A 23766-nucleotide genomic window follows, 5' to 3' on the forward strand; every position below is an offset into this window, starting at 1 on the left:
GTGATCCTCCCACCTCGTCCTCCCAAAGTGCTTTGATTACAGGCATGAGCCACTGTGCCTGGTCATATCAATTTTTTTTTTTAAATACATCATGCTTTTGATGTATTATCTAGGAACTCTTGGCCTAATCCAAGATAACAGTTGTTTCCTCTTATTGTTTCTTCTAAAAGATTCATAGTTTTCTGTTTTACTCTAGATCCACACATTTTGAATTAATTTTTGTACAAAGGGTGAGGTGTTGGTAAAGAGTGTCATTGGTTTGCATATGGTTTTTCAGTTGTTCCAGCACCATTTGTTGAAAAGACTATTTCTCCACTTAATTGCCGTTGCACCTTTGTGAAAAATCGATTCACCACATTTGTGTGGGCCTTCTTACAGGTTTTATATTCTGTTCATTGATTTGTTTTTATGTCCTTTTGCCAGTACCACACTATCTTGGTTTTCAAGTGTTAATTTTAATGTTGGAATGTTTTATCTAATACCCCCTTCCTTTTGGTTTTTCAAAGTTAAAAACTCCATTTTTCCTATCGTAAAAAACAGACATTTTATTTTACCTGAGGTGACATATAGCAATACCTCAAATTCATGAGTTACTCCTTTCTTCCTATCTGGATTGTAAACAACAGTTTGAGATACTGAGGTAGAGGATATGTCAAGTTGAAGATGCTGTGGATGACTGCGTGTCCTTTTTCCTAGGGATACCTACTGAAAGTGGTTGCATTGTGTACAAGTCTGATCATTAGCTGCATCATCTTAGCACACAGCACCTTTTTCGATGAAAAGAGTCTCACTCCTTTTACTCCGGAAAGGAAATACAAAATTGGAAAGATCGTGTATCCTTGATAGAATCTGCACACTATTTGTACAGAATAGTAAAGCCAAACTTAGAAGAATCTCCTCTGACTATTCCATAGTCATGGTTCTTTTATCTATTTATTTTAAAAGTTTATTTTTTGTGGTAAAGTATACATAACACAATATTTACCATTTTAATCATTTTTCGGTGTACAGTTCTGTGGCATTAAGTAAATTCACATCATGCAGTCATAACCACCATTCATGTTCAAGATTAATCATGATTATTTTTTAACCTAAGTTCCATCACTGAAACTTCTAGCACATTAAAGTTACATTCACTTTTTGAAATTACACTTTAACAATGCTCTAGCATTTCAGGTCAATCAAGGCCTTAACATTTTTGTAAATCTTATAGTTATACCCATAAAAACTTTCAGCCAGTAGTATAACTTCCAGCAAACTTTGACTTTCGTCATATGTGAGTAGCATTCAGTTATTCTTTAAAAGATAGCTTTTTAAAGTCTGCCAAATGTATGTAGCTCACCTATTATTATCCCCATCTATGTCCAGAGAAATTTGGCATATCAGCATGTTTTATTTTGGTTATTATCAAGGCCATTTGAGTGGTTCAGATGTAGGACCCAACTGGAATTGTTAACTTCAACTTGTTTTTGTTACTGATATTTCTTCAAAGTGGGCAATTAAAAAATTGTATAAATTTATGGGGGACAAGTGTAATTTTGTTCAATGGATATACTGCTGTAGTGGTGAAGTCAGGGTTTTCAATGTGTCCATCACTTGAAAAACATATGTTGTACCCATTAAGTAATTTCTCATCATCCCCCTACTCCTTGTGAGTCTTTGTTTTCTGACATTCCACACTCTACCTCCATGTGTGTACATTATTTAAATCTCAACAGTAAGTGAGAACATGTGGTATTTGTCTTTCTGAGTTGTTTCACATAAGATCATGGCTTCCAGTTCCATCTCTGTTGCTGTAAAAGAATGACCTCATTTTTTTATGGTTGAATAGTATTCCATTGTGTATATATACTACATCTTCTTTATGCAGTCATCTTCTGATGGACACTTAGGTTGATTCCATATTTTTGCTATTGTGCAAGGTGGGCATTTTTGAGGAGAGAGGCTTACTTTGTTGCCTTCTGCCTTTGCTTTGCCATATGGATTGATTGTATTTGAATCTGAATTGGGCGTTAGAAAACACTGTTAAAGCATATTAGTCTGTTGTAGAACTAAAAATGTGAGGGCATTAGAAACTTCATTTGAAACTTTTATGAGTGTATCATTCATTTTTGCATATGAATATCATTTTGTCTCACAGAAAATGTGTATGTGTATTTTTATCTTGTGTAGAAATAACAGCGTAGTCAGCAGCCATTGTTGCATAGTCTCTGGCAATATTGTTTTGTTTTTTTTGTTTGTATGTTTCTAAACTTACAGGATATGTTTCTGGGTAAACTTAAAAATGACTAGGAAATCAGTTGGCAATATGTGCTGACTTGTATCTGAGTTAATAGAAAATCAGAGCCAGAACAAGGGGTTTTCTGGCTAAGCTCTTTCAGACTAATGTTTCTGGATTTGTTAAAAATCTAATATAGGTCAGGTGTAGTGGCTCATGCCTGTAATCCCAGCACTTTGGGAGGCCGAGGCAAGAGGATTGCTTGAGCCCAGGAGTTTGAGACTAGCCTGGGCAACATAGGGAGACACTATCTCTACCAAAAAATTTAAAGATTATCTGGGCACGATGGTACACACCTGTAGTCCCAGCTACTCTGGTGAGTGAGGTGAGATCACTTGAGCCCAGAGGGTTGAGGCTGCAGTCAGCTGTGAACCCAACACTATACTCTAAAACAAAACAAAATCTAATATAATGGTTTCTAGTTGTGTACATTCCAGAGATACTAATTGCAAAGATTCAATGATAAAGAATAGTATAGTCTTGCAATTCTAAAATTCCAAGAGCTTGGAAAACTTATTCTTTTTCTTGCATTGGTAAATTTCTGGACAGAAGGGTAGAAGTTTGAATATTCATATATTTTGCTGTAGAGATATTAATGTGTTTGATTAAGGGTACTGCCTAGATTCTGCTAGGGGTGTTAAGTAATATACATAACCACTGTATTTGCTTTCCAATAGGGTTTTTGGACCTGAATTAACAGCCAGCATTAAATTGAGTTGAAACAGAGTTTAAAATTGGTTAGTTTTATTTCCTTAGATCTCAATGGTAAAAGGTAAGGAGAGCAAAGGAAGAATTGCCCAGGTGAATATTTGGGCTTGAGGGATCCTGTCATCACAGCTTTCTTAGTGGCTGGAACTACAGGTATGCACCACTGTGCCAGGCTCTTTTTAAAAATAGGTTATTTTTTCTTTTGTAGGGGCTATTTACAAAAAGAAATCCTGGCTTTTATTATTATTATTATTATTATTATTATTATTATTATTATTATAATACTTTAAGTTCTAGGGTACATGTGCACAACGTGCAGGTTTCTTACATATGCATACATGTGCCATGTTGGTGTGCTGCACCCATTAACTCGTCGTTTACATTAGGTACATCTCCTAATGCTGTCCCTCCCCCCTCCCCCCACCTCACGACAGGCCCCGGTGTGTGATGTTCCCTTTCCTGTGTCCAAGTGTTCTCATTGTTCAGTTCCCACCTATGAGTGAGAACATGTGGTGTTTGGTTTTCTGTCTTTGTGATAGTTTTCTGAGAATGATGGTTTCCGTCTTCATCCATGTCCCTACAAAGGACATGAACTCATCCTTTTTTATGGCTGCATAGTATTCCATGGTGTATATTATGTGCCACATTTTCTTAATCCAGTCTATCATTGATGGGCATTTGGGTTGGTTCCAAGTCTTTGCTATTGTGAATTGTGCTGCAATAAACATATGTGTGCATGTGTCTTTATAGCAGCATGATCTATAATCCTTTGGGTATATGCCCAGTAATGGGGTGGCTGGGTCAAATGGTATTTCTAGTTCTAGATCCTTGAGGAATCGCCACACTGTCTTCCACAATGGTTGAACTAGTTTACAGTCCCACCAACAGTGTAAAAGTGTTCCTAAGGAAATCATGGCTTTTTATTTAAAAAAAAAAAATTTTTTTTTTATACTTTAAGTTCTAGGGTACATGTGCACAACGTGCAGGTTTGTTACATATGTGTACATGTGCCATGTTGGTGTGCTGCACCCATTAACTCGTCATTTACATTAGGTATGTCTCCTAATGCTATCCCTCCCCCCTCCCCCCACCCCATGACAGGCCCTGGTGTGTGATGTTCCCCTTCCTGTGTCCAAGTGTTCTCACTGTTCAATTCCCACCTATGAGTGAGAACATGTGGTTTTTGGTTTTTTGTCCTTGTGATAGTTTGCTGAGAATGATGGTTTCCAGCTTCATCCATGTCCCTACAAAGGACATGAACTCATCCTTTTTTATGGCTGCATAGTATTCCATGGTGTATATTATGTGCCACATTTTCTTAATCCAGTCTGTCATTGATGGACATTTGGATTGGTTTGAAGTCTTTGCTGTTGTGAATTGTGCCGCAGTAAACATATGTGTGCATGTGTCTTTATAGCAGCATGATTTATAATCCTTTGGGTATATACCCAGTAATGGGATGCCTGGGTCAAATGGTATTTCTAGTTCTAGATCCTTGAGGAATCACCACACTGTCTTCCACAATGGTTGAACTAGTTTACAGTCCCACCAACAGTGTAAAAGTGTTCCTATTTCTCCACATCCTCTCCAGCACCTGTTGTTTCCTGACTTTTTAATGATCGCCATTCTAACTGGTGTGAGATAGTATCTCATAGTGGTTTTGATTTGCATTTCTCTGATGACCAGTGATGATGAGCATTTTTTCATGTGTCTGTTGGCTGCAAAAATGTCTTCTTTTGAGAAGTGTCTGTTCATATCCTTTGCCCACTTTGTGATGGGGTTGTTTGTTTTGTTCTTGTAAATTTGTTTGAGTTCTTTGTAGATTCTGGATATTAGCCCTTTGTCAGATGAGTAGATTGCAAAATTTTTCTTCCATTCTGTAGGTTGCCTGTTCACTCTGATGGTAGTTTCTTTTGCTGTACAGAAGCTCTTTAGTTTAATTAGATCCCATTTGTCAATTTTGGCTTTTGTTGCCATTGCTTTTGGTGTTTTAGACATGAAGTCCTTGCCCATGCCTGTGTCCTGAATGGTATTGCCTAGGTTTTCTTCTAAGGTTTTTATGGTTTTAGGTCTAACATTTAAGTCTTTAATCCATCTTGAATTAATTTTTGTATAAGGTGTAAGGAAGGGATCCAGTTTCAGCTTTCTACATATGGCTAGCCAGTTTTCCCAGCACCATTTATTAAATAGGGAATCTTTTCCCCATTTCTTGTTTTTGTCAGGTTTGTCAAAGATCAGATGGTTGTAGATGTGTGGTATTATTTCTGAGGGCTCTGTTCTGTTCTGTTGGTCTATCTCTCTGTTTTGGTACCAGTACCATGCTGTTTTGGTTACTATAGCCTTGTAGTATAGTTTGAAGTCAGGTAGTGTGATGCCTCCAGCTTTGTTCTTCTGGCTTAGGATTGTATTGGCAGTGCGGGCCCTTTTTTGGTTGCAGATGAACTTTAAAGTAGTTTTTTCCAATTCTGTGAAGAAAGTTATTGGTAGCCTGATGGGGATGGCATTGAATCTGTAAATTACCTTGGGCAATATGGCCATTTTCACGATATTGATTTTATGAGGCCAGCATCATCCTGATACCAAAGCCTGACAACAACAACAAAAAGAGAATTTTAGACCAATATCCCTGATGAATATTGATGCAAAAATCCTCAATAAAATACTGGCAAACCGAATCCAGCAGCACATCAAAAAGCTTATCCACAATGACCAAGTGGGCTTCGTCACTGGGATGCAAGGCTGGTTCAACATACACAAATCAATAAATGTAATCCAGCATGTAAACAGAACCAAAGACAAAAACCACATGATTATCTCAATAGATGCAGAAAAGGCCTTTGACAAAATTCAACAGCCCTTCATGCTAAAAACTCTCAATAAATTAGGTATTGATGGGACGTATCTCAAAATAATAAGAGCTATTTATGACAAACCCACAGCCAATATCATACTGAATGGGCAAAAACTGGAAGCATTCCCTTTGAAAACTGGCGCAAGACAGGGATGCCCTCTCTCACCACTCCTATTCAACATAGTGTTGGAAGTTGGCCAGGGCAATCAGGCAGGAGAAAGAAATAAAGGGTATTCAATTAGGAAAAGAGGAAGTCAAATTGTCCCTGTTTGCAGATGACGTGATTGTATGTTTAGAAAACCCCATCGTCTCAGCCCAAAATCTCCTTAAACTAATAAGCAACTTCAGCAAAGTCTCAGGATACAAAATCAATGTGCAAAAATCACAAGCATTCTTATATACCAATGACAGACAAACAGAGCCAAATCATGAGTAAACTCCCATTCACTATTGCTTCAAAGGGAATGAAATACCTAGGAATCCAACTTACAAGGGATGTGAAGGACCTCTTCAAGGAGAACTACAAACTACTGCTCAACGAAATAAAAGAGGACACAAACAAATGGAAGAACATTCCATGCTCATGGATAGGAAGAATCAATATCGTGGAAAAAAAATTTTTTTTTAATAGAGGCAGGGTCTCTTGTGGTCTAGGCTGGAGCTGGCTTGTTTAAATTGGATTTTTTTAATTTTTGAAAAACATATTCGTGTGGTTCAGAAGTAATGTTAAAAGACTGTAGCTATGATCAGGTGCGGTGGCTTATGCCTGTAATCCTAGCACTTTGGGAGGCCGAGGTGGGTGGATTGCCTGAGCTCAGGAGTTCGAGACCAGCCTGGGCAACATTGCAAAGCCCCATCTCTACTAAAAATACAAAAAATTAGCCGGCTGTGGTAGCGCATGTCTATAGTCCCAGCTACTTGGGAGGCTGAGTCACAGGAGGCTGAGTCACGAGAATCGCTTGAACCTGGAAGGCAGAGGTTGCAGTGAGCTGAGATTATGCCACTGAACTCCAACCTGGGTGACAGAGCGAGACTCTGTCTCAAAAAATAAAAAATTAAAAAAAGAAGACTATAGCTATTTCCAAAGTAACTGTATTTTAAACAGTACATGTTTTGAGAAATCCTGTTCGGTATCTTTGTGAAATAGAGTATAGTTTAGAAATTCTGCCATTATTTTATGTATTATAGAAGTTAACTTCCTTTTTTATTTCAGAACTATGTAGAAATAAGAAGTAGAGAAAGCATAAATTGACATTGACATCTTGGCCTAAATAAGAAATAATATAGAAAAAGACCCTTTGCATTATTTTTTATTTTTATTTTTATTTTTTATTTTTTTTTTGAGACGGAGTCTCGCTCTGTCGCCCAGGCTGGAGTGCAGTGGCGCGATCTCGGCTCACTGCAAGCTCCGCCTCCTGGGTTCACGCCATTCTCCTGCCTCAGCCTCCCGAGTAGCTGGGACTACAGGCGCCCGCTACCACGCCCGGCTAATTTTTTGTATTTTTAGTAGAGACGGGGTTTCACCGTGTTAGCCAGGATGGTCTCGATCTCCTGACCTTGTGATCCGCCCGCCTCGGCCTCCCAAAGTGCTGGGATTACAGGCGTGAGCCACCGTGCCCGGCCTGCATTATTTTTTAATCTCCTGATATTAGTTGCCTATTTTACCTATAAATCAGTATTTATTTGATGACATTTGTATCCTTGATCTTCCTTTCAATGAGGAAATGATAACTTGAGTCTTTCACTTTAAGAATATTGCTTATGCTGAACATTAGAGCAGTAGTTTTTCTTGTAGTGGAGTGGGGCAAGGTTTAGGAACGTTCAGCTGGGAATTATAAATGGAACATTAGTGCTTTGGCAGACTGAAAGACAATTTCTGTTTATTTTCACTTCTTCTTTTCTACTTTGTGCAAATCCACCTTTTAAGGAGGTACTGACTGTAAACAACCGCAGTGCCAGACATGATTGCCATTGATCAAGAAGGTTTATTTTGAAGAGAGTTCATCCTTCATGAAGTTTCATAAACATTTGTTCTTTAAAATGTATTGGTCCTCTCTTTTCTGCATAAGTAGGAAACATTCATATCAGTAATACATGTCACGTAATATCCTCATGGATTCTTGGATTTCTCTGATGAAATTTAGTCTTTGCAAGTGTATTTGCCTAGTTGGCATTTGTTGTAGCATGTATGTAGGGAGTACTTTAATAATCAGAGTCTTTAACCATCAAATTATATTTATTTCTGAAATTTGTCTTTTGTTATTCTACTAGAAAAAAGAAAGGAGAATTTGAAATTTTTTACATTTATATTTCTACTTAGAGTCTTAATTCAGTATTGCATACCATCTATGTAATCTTACTAATAGTTTTGCTTGTACTTCCTAATGATATAAATCACAGCAATTTGAAATACAGAAATATCAAGTGGATGTACTACTGTATTTCAATCATGGGTTATGAAAAATCAGCATGTTCTGGATTATTGTACGTGCATGTTACACTGCTCATTTATTGAATTAGAATTTTAAGTAGCACTATGAAAAGCTGTTTTGCCTGTATCTTGAGCTCAGAGGGAAAGAAACATCCAATGATTTATGCTTGGAGATACAGAGTTTGGTGAGAACTGGTAATAAGCACAATGGCAGGCAGAATTAGGAAGGAAGTATGTTGTAGTGTACAGAGTTTTACATGGGTCATTTCTTTGAATTCAAATTCTGTAGAAAATTTCTGGCAGTTCCTGTCTCATGCTGATTTATTTAGGCTTTTTTTTTTTTTTTTTTTTGGTAGAGAGGTTTGCTAATTGCAACTTGTTAAACTCCTGTGCTCAAGTGATCCTACCACCTCAGCCTCCCGGAGACTACAGGTGCTGGCAACCACACTCGGCTAATTTAGTAGAGATGAGGTCTTGCTGTGTTGCCCAGGCTTGTCTTGAACTCCTGGGGTTTAAGTGATTCTCTCAGTTTGACCTCCAAAAGTGTTGGGATTATAGGCTTGAGCCACTGTGCCCAGCCAGTTATTTTTAGTGCAAAGTAAAGGTGGCAGAGTCTCATCATGGGCCTAAAGTTTGGACACTTATTGTATAGTTGTGTTTGTTTTGAGATTCCATGGAATGTTTATCATGGGAAGGCTTTTGAAGAGATTGATTTAGTCATTTTAGGACATTTGAGACATTTGGTTTTTAGTTTTAGTGGAGAAGTATATAACTCACTAATTGGGTGAAAATGCTTAGGTCGTTGGTGGAATTTTGTGGTTGCAATTTTCTCTAACTATTAAGCATCCATTTTTGAATCCTCTTATCCTTAACTCGCTCTTCTAGAATTCCTAGAGGACCTGTGCAACAACCTCTTGAGGATCGAATCTTCACTCCCGCTGTCTCAGCAGTCTATAGCACGGTGAGTGTCTGAAGGTTGTCAAATTGTATGTGTGCTTTTGTGTGTGAATCCTTGGTATTAATTATAGGCAGTGTTTGTTTGATTGACACATGACGAATTTTTGGCAAAAAGTTCAATAAAATTCTGAATAGAATGATAGGCCCTTTCCATATCATCTTAATCTAAGAAATGGAGTGAAACAAATGCTGTGTTAAGATAGAGAGACCTGTCTTATTTTTCCTTTCTGTAAATATTAACCTCTGGCCTTATTATTATTATTATTATTTATTATTATTATTTTTTTATTTTGAGACAGAGTTTCACTGTGTCACCCAGGCTGGAGTGCAGTGGTGTGATCTTGGCTCATTGCAACCTCTGCCTCCTGGGTTCAAGCAATTCTCCCTCCTCAGCCTCGTGAGTAGCTGGGACTACAGGCACGTGCCACCACACCTGGCTAATTCTTGCATTTTTAGTACAGATGGGGTTTCACCGTGGTGGCCAGGCTGGTCTCAAACTCCTGACCGCGGGTGATCCACCTGCCTTGGCCTCCCAACGTGCTGGGATTATAGGCAGCTTTGTATTCTTTTTGGACTCTTGAGTTTTATTTTCTTTCTGGATTTTTTTTCTTAAAAATTTTATCAGTTTTACATTTTCTATACTTTAAATTTTTTAAGTTTTACTTTTTATTCTCCTTGATTACATATTTTCAAAATGCTGAAGGTTTAGAAGAGTGAACACTTTTTTTTTTAAATTCTGAGATGGAGTTTTGCTCTTGTTGCCAGGCTGGAATGTAACGGTGTGATCTCAGCTCACTGCAACCTCCGCCTTCCCGGTTCAAGTGATTCTCCTGCCTCAGCCTCCCAAGTAGCTGGGATTATAGGCGTGTGCCACCATGCCCTGCTAATTTTGTTCTTTTAGTAGAGACAGAGTTTCACCATGTTGGTTGGTTTCGAACTCCTGACCTCAAGTGATCCACCGCCTCAGCCCCTCGAAGTGCTGGGATTACAGGCCTGAGCCACTGTGCCTGGCCATGAACACTGTTTTTAACAGAAGGAAATTTAATTTTTTTTCATTTTTAAGAGATCGGGTCTCACTCTGTCACCCAGGCAGGAGTGCAGTGGCATGATTATGGATTACTGCAGCCTTGAACTCCTGGCCTCAAGTTATCCTCCTGCCTCAGCCTCCCAAGTAATTGGGACTACAGTCACATGCTACTGTGCATGCTAATTAAAAAATTTTTTTGGCTGGGCACGGTGGCTCATGCCTGTAATCCCAGCACTTTGGGAGGCCGAGGCAGGTGGATCACGAGGTCAGGAGATCGAGACCATCCTGGCTAACACAGTGAAACCCCGTCTCTACTAAAAATACAAAAAATTAGCCGGGCATGGTGGCGGGTGCCTGTAGTCCCAGATAGATACTCGGGAGGCTGAGGCAGGAGAATGGCATGAACCCGGGAGGCAGAGCTTGCAGTGAGCCGAGATCGCGCCACTGCACTCCAGCCTGGGCGACAGAGCGAGACTCCGTGTCAAAAAAAAAAAAAAAATTTTTGGTAGAGGCAAGGTTTTATGATGTTGCTCAGGTTGGTCAGACTCCCGAGCTCAAGCAGTCCTCCTGCCTCCACCTCCCAAAGTGCTGGGATTATAGACATGAGCCATTATGCCCAGCCCATTTAATTTTTTATATTAGATGATTCAAATTCATAAATGAAGGGAAAATAATTATTTTGAGGATTCTTACTTGGTTGAGCAGGCTGGTTTCAAATTCCTGGGCTCAAGTGATCCACCCACCTTGGCCTACCAAAGTGCTGGGATTACAGGCGTGAGCCACCATGCCCAGCCATATGAAAGAAAATGTAAAAGTTAGAGGATGAAGCTAATAATATTAGAAGTAAATTTTAGGTGTTTTACAGTGAACCTAAGGTAATTTAGGGGAATTAGGGAGTGAAACCTATCTTTTAAATATTTCGGCTCAACATACCATTTATTCCTGTGGATATAGATAGGATACCTTAAAAGGACTCATAGTCTACTGAGGGAGATAAGAAAATAAATAATTCTAATATAAAGTGATATGATAGAGAAGTGATTACTATTATTTTGGGTTGTGAATCTCTTTTAGAATCTGAAAATAGTTGTAATGCTCTCTCTTTCAAGAGGCACATATACACAGTGTTTACATATAATTTCAGAGTTTCCCAGATGTCCATCAGGCCATTTCTTTTTTTCTTTTTCTTTTTTTTTTTTTTGAGAAGGAATCTCACTCTGTTGCCCAGGCTGGAGTGCCGTGGCTCGATCTTGGCTCACTACAACCTCTGCCTCCTGGTTCAAGTGATTCTCCTGCCTCAGCCTCCTGAGTAGCTGGGATTACAGGTGCACATCACCACACCTGGCTAATTTTTGTATTTTTAGTAAAGATGGGGTTTTACCATATTGGCCAGGCTGGTCTTGAACTCCTGACCTCAAGTGATCCGCCCACCTTGACCTTCCAATATGCTGGGATTACAGGTGTGAGACACTGCGCCCCACCTCATCAGGCCATTTCTAAGCTCCAGATTAAGAACCTTTGATTAGAGACAGGAACATGTTAATTGCATGCGAAAGGAAGAGGTGACTTCATTGAGAAAGTGACACTTAAAGCAGAAGATGCAAGACTTCTGTAGGTAGAGAAGGGAAGGCAAAGCCTTCTAGGAAGTGAAGATCCAGAGGCGTGGTTAATGGAATGGCCAGTAATCAGTTCACTATGACATAATATGAAGTGAAATAAAGAGTATGTAGGTTGGTTGGGGGGGTTTTAAGCTGATCTTTGTATATTTGCAAATTAACCAGGCATGGTGGCATGTGCCTGTAGTCCCATGTACTTTAGAGGCTGAGGCAAGAGGATCACTTGAGGCCAGGAGTTAAAGGCTGCAGTGAGCTTTGATCAAACCTCTATCCTCCAACCTGGGTGACAGAGTGAGACCCTCAAAAAAAAAAAAAAAAAAAAGAGTATCATGTAGGTAATGGATATTTTTCTTGGTCTGTCTGAAGGCTCAGTAACACCTATTGTAGATCAATTAATTATTTCTGCAGCCCCATTCACTCTTAGAATTGACCCAGTTTCTGTTATAAATTATCTGGTCACCCTAATCATTAGGAACCGTCAGTTCATTGAAAAATAACATTTTGAATAACACTTTGAAAAATAAACTTTGGGCCGGGCGCGATGGCTTACTCCTGTAATCCCAGCACTTTGGGAGACCAAGGCAGACGGATCACAAGGTCAGGAGATTGAGACCATCCTGGCCAACATGGTGAAACCCCATCTCTACTAAAAATACAAAAATTAGCCGGGTGTGGTGGCGTGAACCTGTAGTCCCAGCTATTCGGGAGACTGAGGCAGGAGAATTGCTTAAATCCGGGAGGCAGAGGTTGCAGTGAGCCAAGGTCGCGCCACTCCAGCCTGGCGCCAGAGTGAGACTGTCTCAAAAGAAAAGAAAAATAACCTTTGGCTGATTGTGCTGTCTCCTACCTGTAATCTCAGCACTTGGGGAGGCCAAGGCGGGAAGATTGCTTGAACCCAGTAGTTTGATACCAGCCTGTGCAACATAATGAGACCCCATCTCAACAAAAAATAAAAAAAACTAGCCAGGCATGGTGGTGCGAGCCTGTAATTTTAGTTGGGAGACCGAGGCAGGAGAATCACTTGAGCCCAGGAGGTCGAGGCTGCAGTGTGATACATGATTGCGCCTCTGAATTCCAGCCTGGACAGTAGAGCAAAAACCCTGTGTCTTAAGAAAAAAAGAAAACTTAAAATATTTTTTTCTGGCACAACCTTTCTCTAGGTCTTAGTTTTTTATAGTTTTTTCAAAAAGTGCTATGCAAAAGAACAGCATCATTGTCAGAATCCCTCTTAAAATACGATAATGTTTTCTAATTACTTAAGTATACTTTCACCATTTAATTATTATTTTTAAATTAAGATAAGTAAAAGAAAATGAAAACTTCTAGTAATCCTGAGTGATTTATGGAGGCAAATACTATAACCATTTTTGGAGTGTAGTTTGTCTTTCTTGTCTTTTTTTTAGACCCTATGCTTTATTCTGTCCCTTTATCTCATATCAGCTTTTTGTATGCCATTCCTTAGATAACATTTCTTAAATAATAAATGGTTATATATTGTTTATTATAAGAATTTAATCACTCAGCATTGAATACTTAAGCTTAAGCTTTTACTGTGTGTCATGCAGTGGTCTAGGTGTTCAGGATATGGTAATGGAGCAACACAGACCCTCAGCCCTCATGGATATTACATCTTTATGGGATAAGAAGACAGCAAACAAATATATATACAGTATACTATTGGGTTTTAGTAAGTAACTTGATGAGAATAAAGCAGGATAAAGGGATAGAGAATGACTGGCCATTCTACCTTAACTAATTCTCTCAGGGAAAGTCTCTCTGAAAAGGTGGCAATTAAGCTGAAACTGAAGATTTCTAGGAAAAAAAAAGCATTTGTGGTAGAAGGAACATCAGTGCAGAGGCCCAGAGATAGGAGTGAGCTCAATGTAGTCTTAGAAATGGAAGAAAGCCAGTGTGGCTGGAATGGAGGGAGGTTGGATTTGAGACATCAGATTATGTGGACTGGTATGGTTTGGCTTTGTGTCCTTACTCAAATCTCATGTCAAATTGTAATCCCCAACAAGTCAGGGGAGGGACCTGGTGGGAGGTGATTGGATCATGGGGGCAGATTTTCCCCATGCTGTTCTTGTGATAGTGAATGATTTTTCATGAGATCTGATGGTTCAAAGGTGTGGCACTTCTCCCCTTGCTCTCTCTCTCTCTCTCCTGCCATCATGTAAGACGTGCCTTGCTTCCTCTTCGTTTTCTATCATTCTTGTAAGTTTCTTGGGGCCTCCCCAGCCATGTGGAACTGTGAGTCTGTTAAACCTCTTTTTTTTTTCTTTTTCTTTTTTTTTAAATTACACAGTCTCAGGTAGTTCTATAGCAGTGTGAGAATGGACTAATACATGGACATTACAGACCATAGTAAAGATTTTGGATTTTAATCTAGATATAATAGAAAGCCAGTGGAGGATTAAGAGGAGTAGGTGTGAATTTACTTTTAAAAGGTCAATGTGGCTGCTGTATGGAGAATAGACTGTGTGATGTGGACATGTGGTGGTGATTGAAATGGGAGTAAGGAGAAGTAAAGTCAGTAGAATATGTTGATGTCTTGGATGTGGGATGTGAGAGAAAAGAGTAAAGGTGGTGCCGTAGATCTTGGTTTGGGCAACTGAGTGGTCCTGTTTGTGGAGATGAATACTGAATGAGGAACGAGTATTTTGTTGAAAAAACCTGAGTTATAAAACCTCATAAATGAGGACATGTAATTCTGTAATTTTATTACTTTGGAGAATAGATCATCCAAATCCTGTGAGCAACAGCACACTGCCTGTCATGCAGTTTACATGAAATATTTGAATCTAAGCTTTTGAATGTATTTTTATAGTTTGATCTAATTTGATTTTTACTATTTAAAACTACTGTCATATTTGTAGTCCTTTGATCAGTTTTAAAAAATCGAGACCAGGCATGGTGGCTCACACGTGTAATCCTAGCACTTTGGGAGGCTGAGGTGGGTGGATCACTTGAGCTCAGGAGTTTGAAACCAGTCTGGGCAACATGGTGAAACCCTGTCTCTATTAGAAAAAAAAAAAAAAAAAAAAGTGTGTGTGTGGCTGGGTGTGGTGGCTGACGCCTGTAATCCTAGCACTTTGGCATGCCCAGGAGGGAGGACTGCTCGAGCCCAGGAACTTGAGACCAGCCTGGGCGACAGAGTGAAACCGTTGTCTCCAAAAAAAAAATGTGTTTGTGTATATATTATGTTTTATGCCTATTCTGGAAGAAAGATTTTTAGGCAGCTAAAAGTTAAAGTGTGATAGTCTCCACTTTTTATTTATTTATTTATTTAACAGAGTCTCACTCTGTCGTCTAGGTCAGAGTGTAGTGGCATAATTACAGCTCATCGAAGCCTTGAACTCCTGAGTTCAAGTGAACCTCCTACATCAGCTTCCTAAATAGCTGAGTAACTAGGATTACAGGCACAAGCCACCGTGCCCAGCTAATTTTTTAAACTTTTTAACAGAGACAGAGCCTTGCTATGTTGCCCAGGCTGGTCTCAAACTCCTGGCTTCAATTTATCTTCTCACCTCAGCCACTCAAAGTGCTGGGATTATGGTGTGAGCTGCTGCATCCTGCCGGTTTCCCCTTTTTTGTTTGTTTTGAGGTGGAACCTTCCTCTGTCACCCAGGCTGAAGTGCAGTGATGCATTCTTGGCTCACTGCAACCTCCATCTCCTGGGTTCAAGTGATTCTTCTGCCTTAGCCTCCTGAGTAACTGGTATTACAGGCACGTGCCACCACACCTGACTGATTTTTGTATTTTTTAGTAGAGAAGGAGTTTCGCCATGTTGGCTGGGCTGGTCTTGAACTCCTGATGTCAAGTGATCCACCCGCCTTGGCCTCCGAATGTGCTGGGATTATGTCATGAAGTAAAAGTTAACCCTCAGTTCACCTCCTACTGCCTTAGCATATGGTGTCCATATGTCACTTTCACTGAGTTGGTTAAATTCCTTGAAAGGCTCCTGGCCAGTCTCAAAATTACACAAAGATTATGCTTTTTTGTATCTGGTATGCAGGCTTTTTACACTAACGTCCATCATTTTACATAGTAGGGATTTGCTGATAATCAAAGAAGCATTAAAAGTCGGACTTGGCCAGGCACGGTGGCTCACACTTGTCATCCCAGTACTTTGGGAGGCCAAGGTGGTGGGAAGATTGCTTGAGCTCAGGACTTTGAGACCAGCCTGGGCAACATGGTGAGACCGTGTCTCGGTATTTTTAAAAAATTAAGAAAAAAAAGTTGGGGCTGTGTGTGGTTGGCTCACTCCTGTGATCCCAGCACTTTGAGAGGCTGAGGCGGGTAGATCACTTGAGGTCAGGAGTTCGAGACCAGCTTGGCCAACATGGCGAAACACCACCTCTACTAAAAATACAAAAAATTAGCTGGGCATGGTGGCGTGAGCCAGTAATCCCAGCTGCTTGGGAGGCTGAGACATGAGAATTGCTTGAACCCGGGAGTCAGGGGTTGCAATGAACCGAGATGCACCACTGCACTCCAGCTTGGGCAATAGAGCAAGGCTCTGTTTCAAAAAAAAAAAAAAAAAAAATTGGACTCATCTTCTGGAATGTGTTCATGTTACATTTAGTCTAGTTATTTTGTGTTTGTTTATTTTAACCTGGTTTATGTAAGTTTGCCCTGGGAACATTTATCAGATATGAGAGAGAAGCTTATGTCATTATTCCTTATTAGCCATGATTGAGTGATTGATCATATGAACAAAAAAAGAATCAAGCACACACATATATATATATATATATATATATATAGAGATGGAGTCTCACTCTGTCGCCCAGGCTGGAGTGCAGTGGTGCGATCTTGGCTCACTGCAACCTCCGCCTCCCAGGTTCAAGTGATTCTCCTGCCTCAGCCTCCCGAGTAGCTGGGACTACAGGTGTGCACCAACCATGCCCAGCTAATTTTTTGTATTTTTAGTAGAGACAGGGTTTCACCATGTTGGCCATGATGGTCTTGATCTCTTGACGTCGAGATCCACCCGCCTCGGCCTCCCGAAGTGCTGGGATTACAGGCGTGAGCCACCACGCCCAGCCCAAGTACATATTTTTAAAAGGTCTAGTGAGAGCTGCATATGTTAAATGGGGGAGGGAAAATGTCAAAACTAAAGAAACATAGGTTAATTTGAAATATTAATTGATAACTTTCTTATATTGGCCTGCCTCTGCAGTATAAACTGTGGAATTTTACTATGTTCTATAATTTTGTCGTATATATTTTACTTAGAGAAATTAGATTTTATGACTATCAGGCTAGTATTTTTAATATAATTGCAGAGATGAACTTAATAATAAAATAATGACATTACTAAAAGAAGGAGAAATTTATATTCTGTGAGGTTGGAAGGGTTATCTTAGTAACTACTTATGAAAAATTCACGGCTGGGCCCGGTGGCTTATGCCTGTAATCCCAGCACTTTGGGAGGCTGAGGTGGGCAGATCACGAAGTCAGGAGTTTGAGATCAGCCTGACCAACATGGTGAAACCCTATCTCTACTAAAAATACAAAAATTAGCCGGGCATGGTGGCGCACACCTGTAATCCCAGCTACTCAGGAGGCTGAGGCAGGAGAATTGCTTGAACCCGGGAGGCAGAGGTTGCGGTGAGCTGAGATGGCGCCATTGCACTCGAGCCTGGGCAACAGAGTGAGACCCTGTCCCTCCAAAAAAAATAAATGAAGAAAGAAATTCCTATAAATTATTTAAATTACTTCTTAATAAATAGCTCTTTTTTTTTCTTTTTTTTGAGACGGGGTCCTCCCCTCTTGCACAGGCTGGAGTACAGTGGCATGATTTTAGCTGACTACAGATAATTCCTCTTCAATGCCATAAAATTTATTTGCTTCTTTCTCTCTCTCTTTTTTTTTTTGTTGAGACAGTGTCTCTCTCTGTTGCCCATGGTGGAGTGCAGTTGCACGATCATGTCTCACTGCAGCCTTAAACTCCTGGGCTCAGGCTATCCCTCCTCCCTTAGCTTTCCAAGTAGCTAGGACTACAGGCATGCATCACCATGCCTGGCTAATTTTTTTTTTTTTTTTTAGATGGAGTCTTACTCTGTCACCGAGGCTAGACTGCAGTGGCACCGTGTTGGCTCACTGCAACCTTTGTTTCCTGGGTTCAAGGAATTCTCTTGCCTCGGCCTCCCGAGTAGCTGGGATTACAGGCACCCACTACCACGCCTGGCTAGTTTTTATATTTTTGGTAGTGACGGGGTTCACCATGTTGGCCAGGCTGGTCTCGAACTCCTGACCTCAGGTGATCCACCTGCCTTGGCCTCCCAAAGTGCTGGGATTACAGGAGTGAGCCACCACACCCGGGCCATGCCTGGCTAATTTTTAAAATTTTTGTAGAGATGAGATCTTGTTGTGTTGCCCAGGCTGGTCTCTAATGTCAGAGCTCAAGCAATTCTCCCGCCTCAGCCTTCCAAAGTGCTGGGATTACAGGCATGAGCCACCATGCCCAGCTATGCCATAAAATTTCATGAGTTTTTTTTTTTTCTTTTGAGACAGGGTCTTACTGTGTCATCCAGGCTGGAGTGTAGTAGCTCAGTCATGGCTCGCTGCAGCCTCAACCTTTTAGGCTCAAGAGATCCTCTTGCCTTAGCCTCCCAAGTAGCCAGGACTACAGATGTACATCATGACTCCTGGCTAATTAAAAAGCATTTTTTTTTTTTTTTTTCCTGTAGAGACAAGGTCTCACTATGTTGCCCAGGCTGGTCTTGAACTCCTGAACTCAAGCAATTTTCCTGCCTGAGCCTCCTAAAGTGTTGGGATTATAGGTGTGAGCCACTGCTCCTGGCCTCATGATACATTTAGCCATTTTATATTTTATAAAATCTTGATTCTTTTACCCTAAAGCTTTGTTCAATCTAATTAGAGAACCATGCTTTTATTTCTTTTGCCAGGCCACTGTTGAATATTTGCCAGGTCACTATTGAGTAGGCTAGGATTTCAGTGGAGATACCTCGCCAGAGACAAAAGTTTAGCTTGGGTTGATCAATATTCTTTAGGCAATGGTGTCCAGCCAGATGTAAATCTGTTTGATTGTCCTATCATCTAGCACAGATGGCAAATATATCATTTAAACTAAAGATTTATTTATACTTTTTTTAGAAGAATCATTTATCTTTACATCTCTGCTTTTAAAAATTGATACTTAATAATTATTTGTGGGATACATGTGCTATTTTATTTATTTCTTTGAGACGGAGTCTCACTGCGTTGCCCAGGTTGGAGTGCAATGGCATGATCTCAGCTTACTGCAGCCTCCTCCTGCTGGGTTCAAGCGATTCTCCTGCCTCAGCCTCCATAGTAGCTGGGACTACCGGTGCACGCCACTGTACCCGGCGAATTTTTGTATTTTTAGTAGAGACGGGGTTTCACCATATCGGCCAGGCTGGTCTCGAACTCCTGACCTCAAGTGATCCACCTGCTTTGGCCTCCCAAAGTGTTGGGATTACAGGCATGAGCCACTGTGCCCAGCTACGTGTGTTATTTTGATGCATGCAAGTAATGTGTGGTGGTCAAATCTGGGTAATTAGGATATTTATCACCTCAAATATTTATCTTTTGTGTTAGAAACATTTGAAATCTTCTAGCTATTTTGAAATATACAACAAATGAATGTTAACTATAGTTGCCCTACTCTGCTAACACTAGAACTTATTCCTTTTATTTAACTGTATGTTTGTACTCATTAACCAACCAGTCTTCATATGTCTCACCACCCTTCCATGCTTCCCAGCCTCCGGTAACCATCATTCTACTCTGTACCTACATGAGATGAATTTTTTTTAACTCCCACATAGGAGTAAAGACATGATATTTTTCTTTCTTTGCTTGGCTTATTTCATGTAACATCATGACCTCCTCTTCCATTTCTGTTGTTGCAAATGGACGTGGTTGAGTGATATTTCATTGTGTATATATGACACATTTATATTATCCATTATTCTGTTGATGGATACTTACATTGATCCACATCTTGGCTATTGTGAATAGCGCTATGGTAAACATGGGTGGCAGCTATCTCTGCACTGAATTCATTAATAAATAAATGAATGCTATAAATTCTAAATGCTGTAGAATTCACTTATAATTTTAATGCACTGATTTCCTTTCTTTTGGATATGTACCCAGCAGTGGGATTGCTGGATCATATGGTAGATCTATTGTAGTTTTTTCACGAACCTTTATACTCTTCTCCTTAGTGGCCTTACTAACTTATGTTCCCAGCAGCAGTGCAAGCATTCTCCTTTCTCTGCTTTCTCGGCAGTGTCTTTTTTTTTTTTTTTTTTTTTTTTGTGACGGAGTTTTTGCTATTGTTGCCCTGGCTGGAGTGCAATGATGTGATCTTGGCTCACCACAACCTCCGCCTCCTGGGTTCAAGCGATTCTCCTGCCTCAGCCTCCTGAGTATCTGGGATTACAGGCATGCACCACCACGCCTGGCTAATTTTGTATTTTTCGTAGAGATGGGGTTTCTCCATGTTGGTCAGCCTGGTCTCGAATTCCCAACCTCAGGTGAACCGCCCACCTTGGCCTCCCAAAGTGCTGGGATTACAGGTGTGAGCCACCACGCCCGGCCCGTTTTTTTTTTTTTTTTGTATTTTTAATAATAGCCACTTTAACTGGAGGGAGATGAAATCTCATTGTGGTTTTCGTTTGTGTTTACCTGATGATCAGTGATATTGAGCACTTTTCATATACTTGTCAGCCATTTGTATATCTTCTTTTGAGAAATGTCTGTTTAGATCATTTGTCCTTTTTTTTCTTTTTTTTTTTTTTTCTAGACAGGGCCTCACTCTGTTGCCCAGGCTGGAGGACAGTGGTGCAATCCTGACTCACTGCAGCCTCAACATCCTGGGCTCGAGTGATCCTCCTGCCTCAGCTTCCTGAGTAGCTGGGACTACAAGCATGCTGCCTCCACACCAGGCCAATTTATTTATTTATTTTTGTAGCTATGGGGTCACACTATGTTGCCCAGGATGGTCTTGAATGCCTGGGCTCAAGCAGTCCTCCTATCTTGACCTCCCAGAGTGCTGGGATTACAGATGTGAGCCACTGTGCCTGGCTCTGCCTGCCCATTTTTAAATTGGATTTTTTTTCTTCTTTTCTTTTTGCTGTTGAGTTGTGTTTCTTATATAGTTTGGCTGTTAATCAATTGTCAAATGTATAGTTTGCATATATTTTCTCCCGTTCTGTAAGTTGTCTCTTTACTCTGTTGACTGTTTCCTTAAATGTGCAGAAACTTTTTAATTGGATATAATCCCATTTCTCTAGTTTTGCTTTTTTCTCTTTTTAGATTTTACCCAAAAGAAAAATCTTTTTTCAGACCAATGTTCTGAAGCATTTCCTTGGTGTTTTCTTGTATTCGTTTCATGGTTTCAGATCCTAACATTTAAATGTTTAATCCATTTTGGTTTGATTTTGGTATATGGTTAGAGATAGGGATCTAGTTTCATTTCTCTGCATGTAGATATCCAGTTTTCCCAGCACTGTTGATTGAGGAGACTGTCCTTTCTCCTGTGTATATTCTTGGCACCTTTAAAAAAATGAATTGGCTGTAAATAAATGGATTTGTTTCTTGATTCTCTGTTGTCTTCCATTGGTCTATGTTTTTAGTCCAGTATCATGCTGTTTTGGTTACTGTAGCTGTGCAGCATATTTTGAAGTTAGGTAGTATCATGTCTCTAGTTTATTTTTTTATTTTTTATTTTTATTTTTTGAGATGGGATCTTGCTGTCTCTCCCAGGCTGGAGTGCAGTGGGCATATCTTGGCTTTTTTGCTTTTCTGCTGCTTTGCTTTTGCTTTTCTTTCTGCTTTTTTGATGTAGGTGTTTATTGCAATAAACTTTCTTTTTACTACTGCTTTTGCTGTGTCCCATGGATTTTAGTATTTTGTGTTTCTACTGTCATTTATTTCAGGAAATTTTAAAATTTTCTTCCTCATTTCTTCATTGATCCATTGTTCATTCAGGAGGATATTGCCTAATTTCCATGTATTTGTACAGATCTATTTCCAAAGATCTTTTTGTTACTGATTTCTAGTTTCATTGTATATCGGTCAGAAAAGATACTTGGTATGATTTTATTTCTTTTAAATTTGCTGAGACTTGTTTTGTGGCCTAAGTGGTCTATTTTGGAGAACCCGTGTGCTGATGAAGAGAATGTGTATTCTGCAGCTGTTGGATGAAATGTTCTGTAAATGTCTGTTAGGTGTCTTTCGTTTAAAATGCAGTTTAAATCCAACGTTTGGTTATTGATTTTCTTTCTAGATCATCTGTCCAATGCTGAGAGTGGGATATTTAAGTTGAATAATAGTTCAAGTCCCCAACTATTATTTTATTTTAGTCTATCTCACCCTTTAGATCAAATAGTACTTGCTATATATGTCTGGGGGCTCTTTTGTTACGTGCATATGTATTTATAATTGTTATATTTTCTTGCTGAATTGATCCGTTTATCATCATATGGTATACCTTTTCTGTCTGTTTTACAGTTTTTGACTTATAACCTGTTTTATAAGGCAGGAGTAGTATAGCTACTACTCCTGGTTTGTGTTTGTGATGAGTAACTTTTTTTGTCTCTTCACTTTTAGTCTATGTCTGTCTTTTTTTTTTTTTTTTTGTGAGTTGGAGTCTCACTCTGTTGCCCAGGCTGAAGTGCAATGGCATAATCTCGGCTTGCTGCAACCTCTGCCTCCCGGGTTCCAGTGATTCTCCTGCCTGAACCTCCCAAGTAGCTGGGATTACCGGCACCCACCACCATGCCTGGCTAATTTTTGGATTTTTAGTAGAGATGGGGTTTCACCATGTTGGCCAGCCTGATCTCAAACTCCTGGCCTCAGGTGATCTGCCCACCTTGGCCTTCCAAAGTGCTGGGATTACAGACATGAGCCACCCTGCCCGGCCCTATGTGTGTCTTTATGGGGAATTTCCTATAGGCAACATATAGTTGTGTAATGTTTTTTAATCCAGCCAGTCTGTATTTTTTAATTGGGAAATTTAATTCATTTCCATTCATGGTTATTATTGATAGATAAGTACTAATTCCTATCATTTTGTTAATTGTTTTCTTGTTGTTTTGTATATCCTTTGTTCCTTTTTTCCCTCTCCTTGTTTATTATTTCAGTTTGTTGGTTTTCTGTAGTGATAAGATTCGATTCTTTTTTCTTTCTTTTTTGTGTATCTGATCTATCAGTGAGTTTTATACTTTTCCATGTTTTCATGATTGTGATTATCATCTTTTCACTTACGGTAGCCACCCCTGGCGAATACTTTACTTTTTGTAGAGGCAGGGTCTTGCTGTGTTTCCCAGGCTGGTCTTGAACTCCTGGGCTCAAGCGATTCTCTCACCTCGCTTGGCCTCTCCAAGTCCTGGGATTAAAGGCATGAGCCAGTGTACCTGGATTAGTTTTCTTTTTTAATACAACATTGTATTGGAAATATTTTTCCAAGTTATTACACAGCAGTTATGATCTTCCTAATTCTGTAGGAACATAATAATTAGGAATTTTTAAAGAACTTTCTTCTTAGCCATTTAATCTTTTTTTCCTGTTTAATGCATTTGAATTATTTGGTATGGAAAAGTAATGAAATTTTCTTGATTGTTAAGACAGAAAGGATTTGGTTGTAAGAAGATTTATGTATATAAATTATTATTATATTTTCTCCAGTAGCATTTATGAATGATAACTGACCATAGTTGGAAATCCAGATTTTTGTATTTGATAAATTTAAATACAAGATGATAACATTTAGATATTTTCATAATGTTAGGCATTCTTTTAATGTTTAGCTTAGAATTTGCCAGTCATTTGGAAATACCTAAGTCAGTTGTTCTCAACTGGAGGTGAGTTTACCCCTAGAGATATTTAGTTATCTGTGGA

At 39.6% G+C, this 23766-nt stretch overlaps 1 protein-coding gene across 41 annotated transcripts in view; it reads left to right on the plus strand.

Moving 5' to 3' along the window:
- Nucleotides 1-23766, plus strand: part of EIF4G3 (eukaryotic translation initiation factor 4 gamma 3) — a 368231-nt gene that overhangs the window by 80550 nt on the left and 263915 nt on the right. For 39 of the 41 annotated variants that reach the window (XM_063594267.1, XM_008967038.4, XM_034957340.3 and 36 more), the window contains one exon: nucleotides 9154-9229. The exons of the other annotated variants lie outside the window; for them this stretch is intronic. Coding sequence is in view for 37 of the 39 variants with exons in the window: in XM_008967038.4 (XP_008965286.4) it covers nucleotides 9154-9229 (76 nt within the window). In the remaining 2 variants the exon portion in view is untranslated. The remainder of the gene's footprint in view (nucleotides 1-9153; nucleotides 9230-23766) is intronic. 41 annotated transcript variants of the gene reach the window in all.

Source organism: Pan paniscus, chromosome 1 (genome assembly GCF_029289425.2).
Source record: "Pan paniscus chromosome 1, NHGRI_mPanPan1-v2.0_pri, whole genome shotgun sequence".
Taxonomy (NCBI): Eukaryota; Metazoa; Chordata; class Mammalia; order Primates; family Hominidae; genus Pan; species Pan paniscus.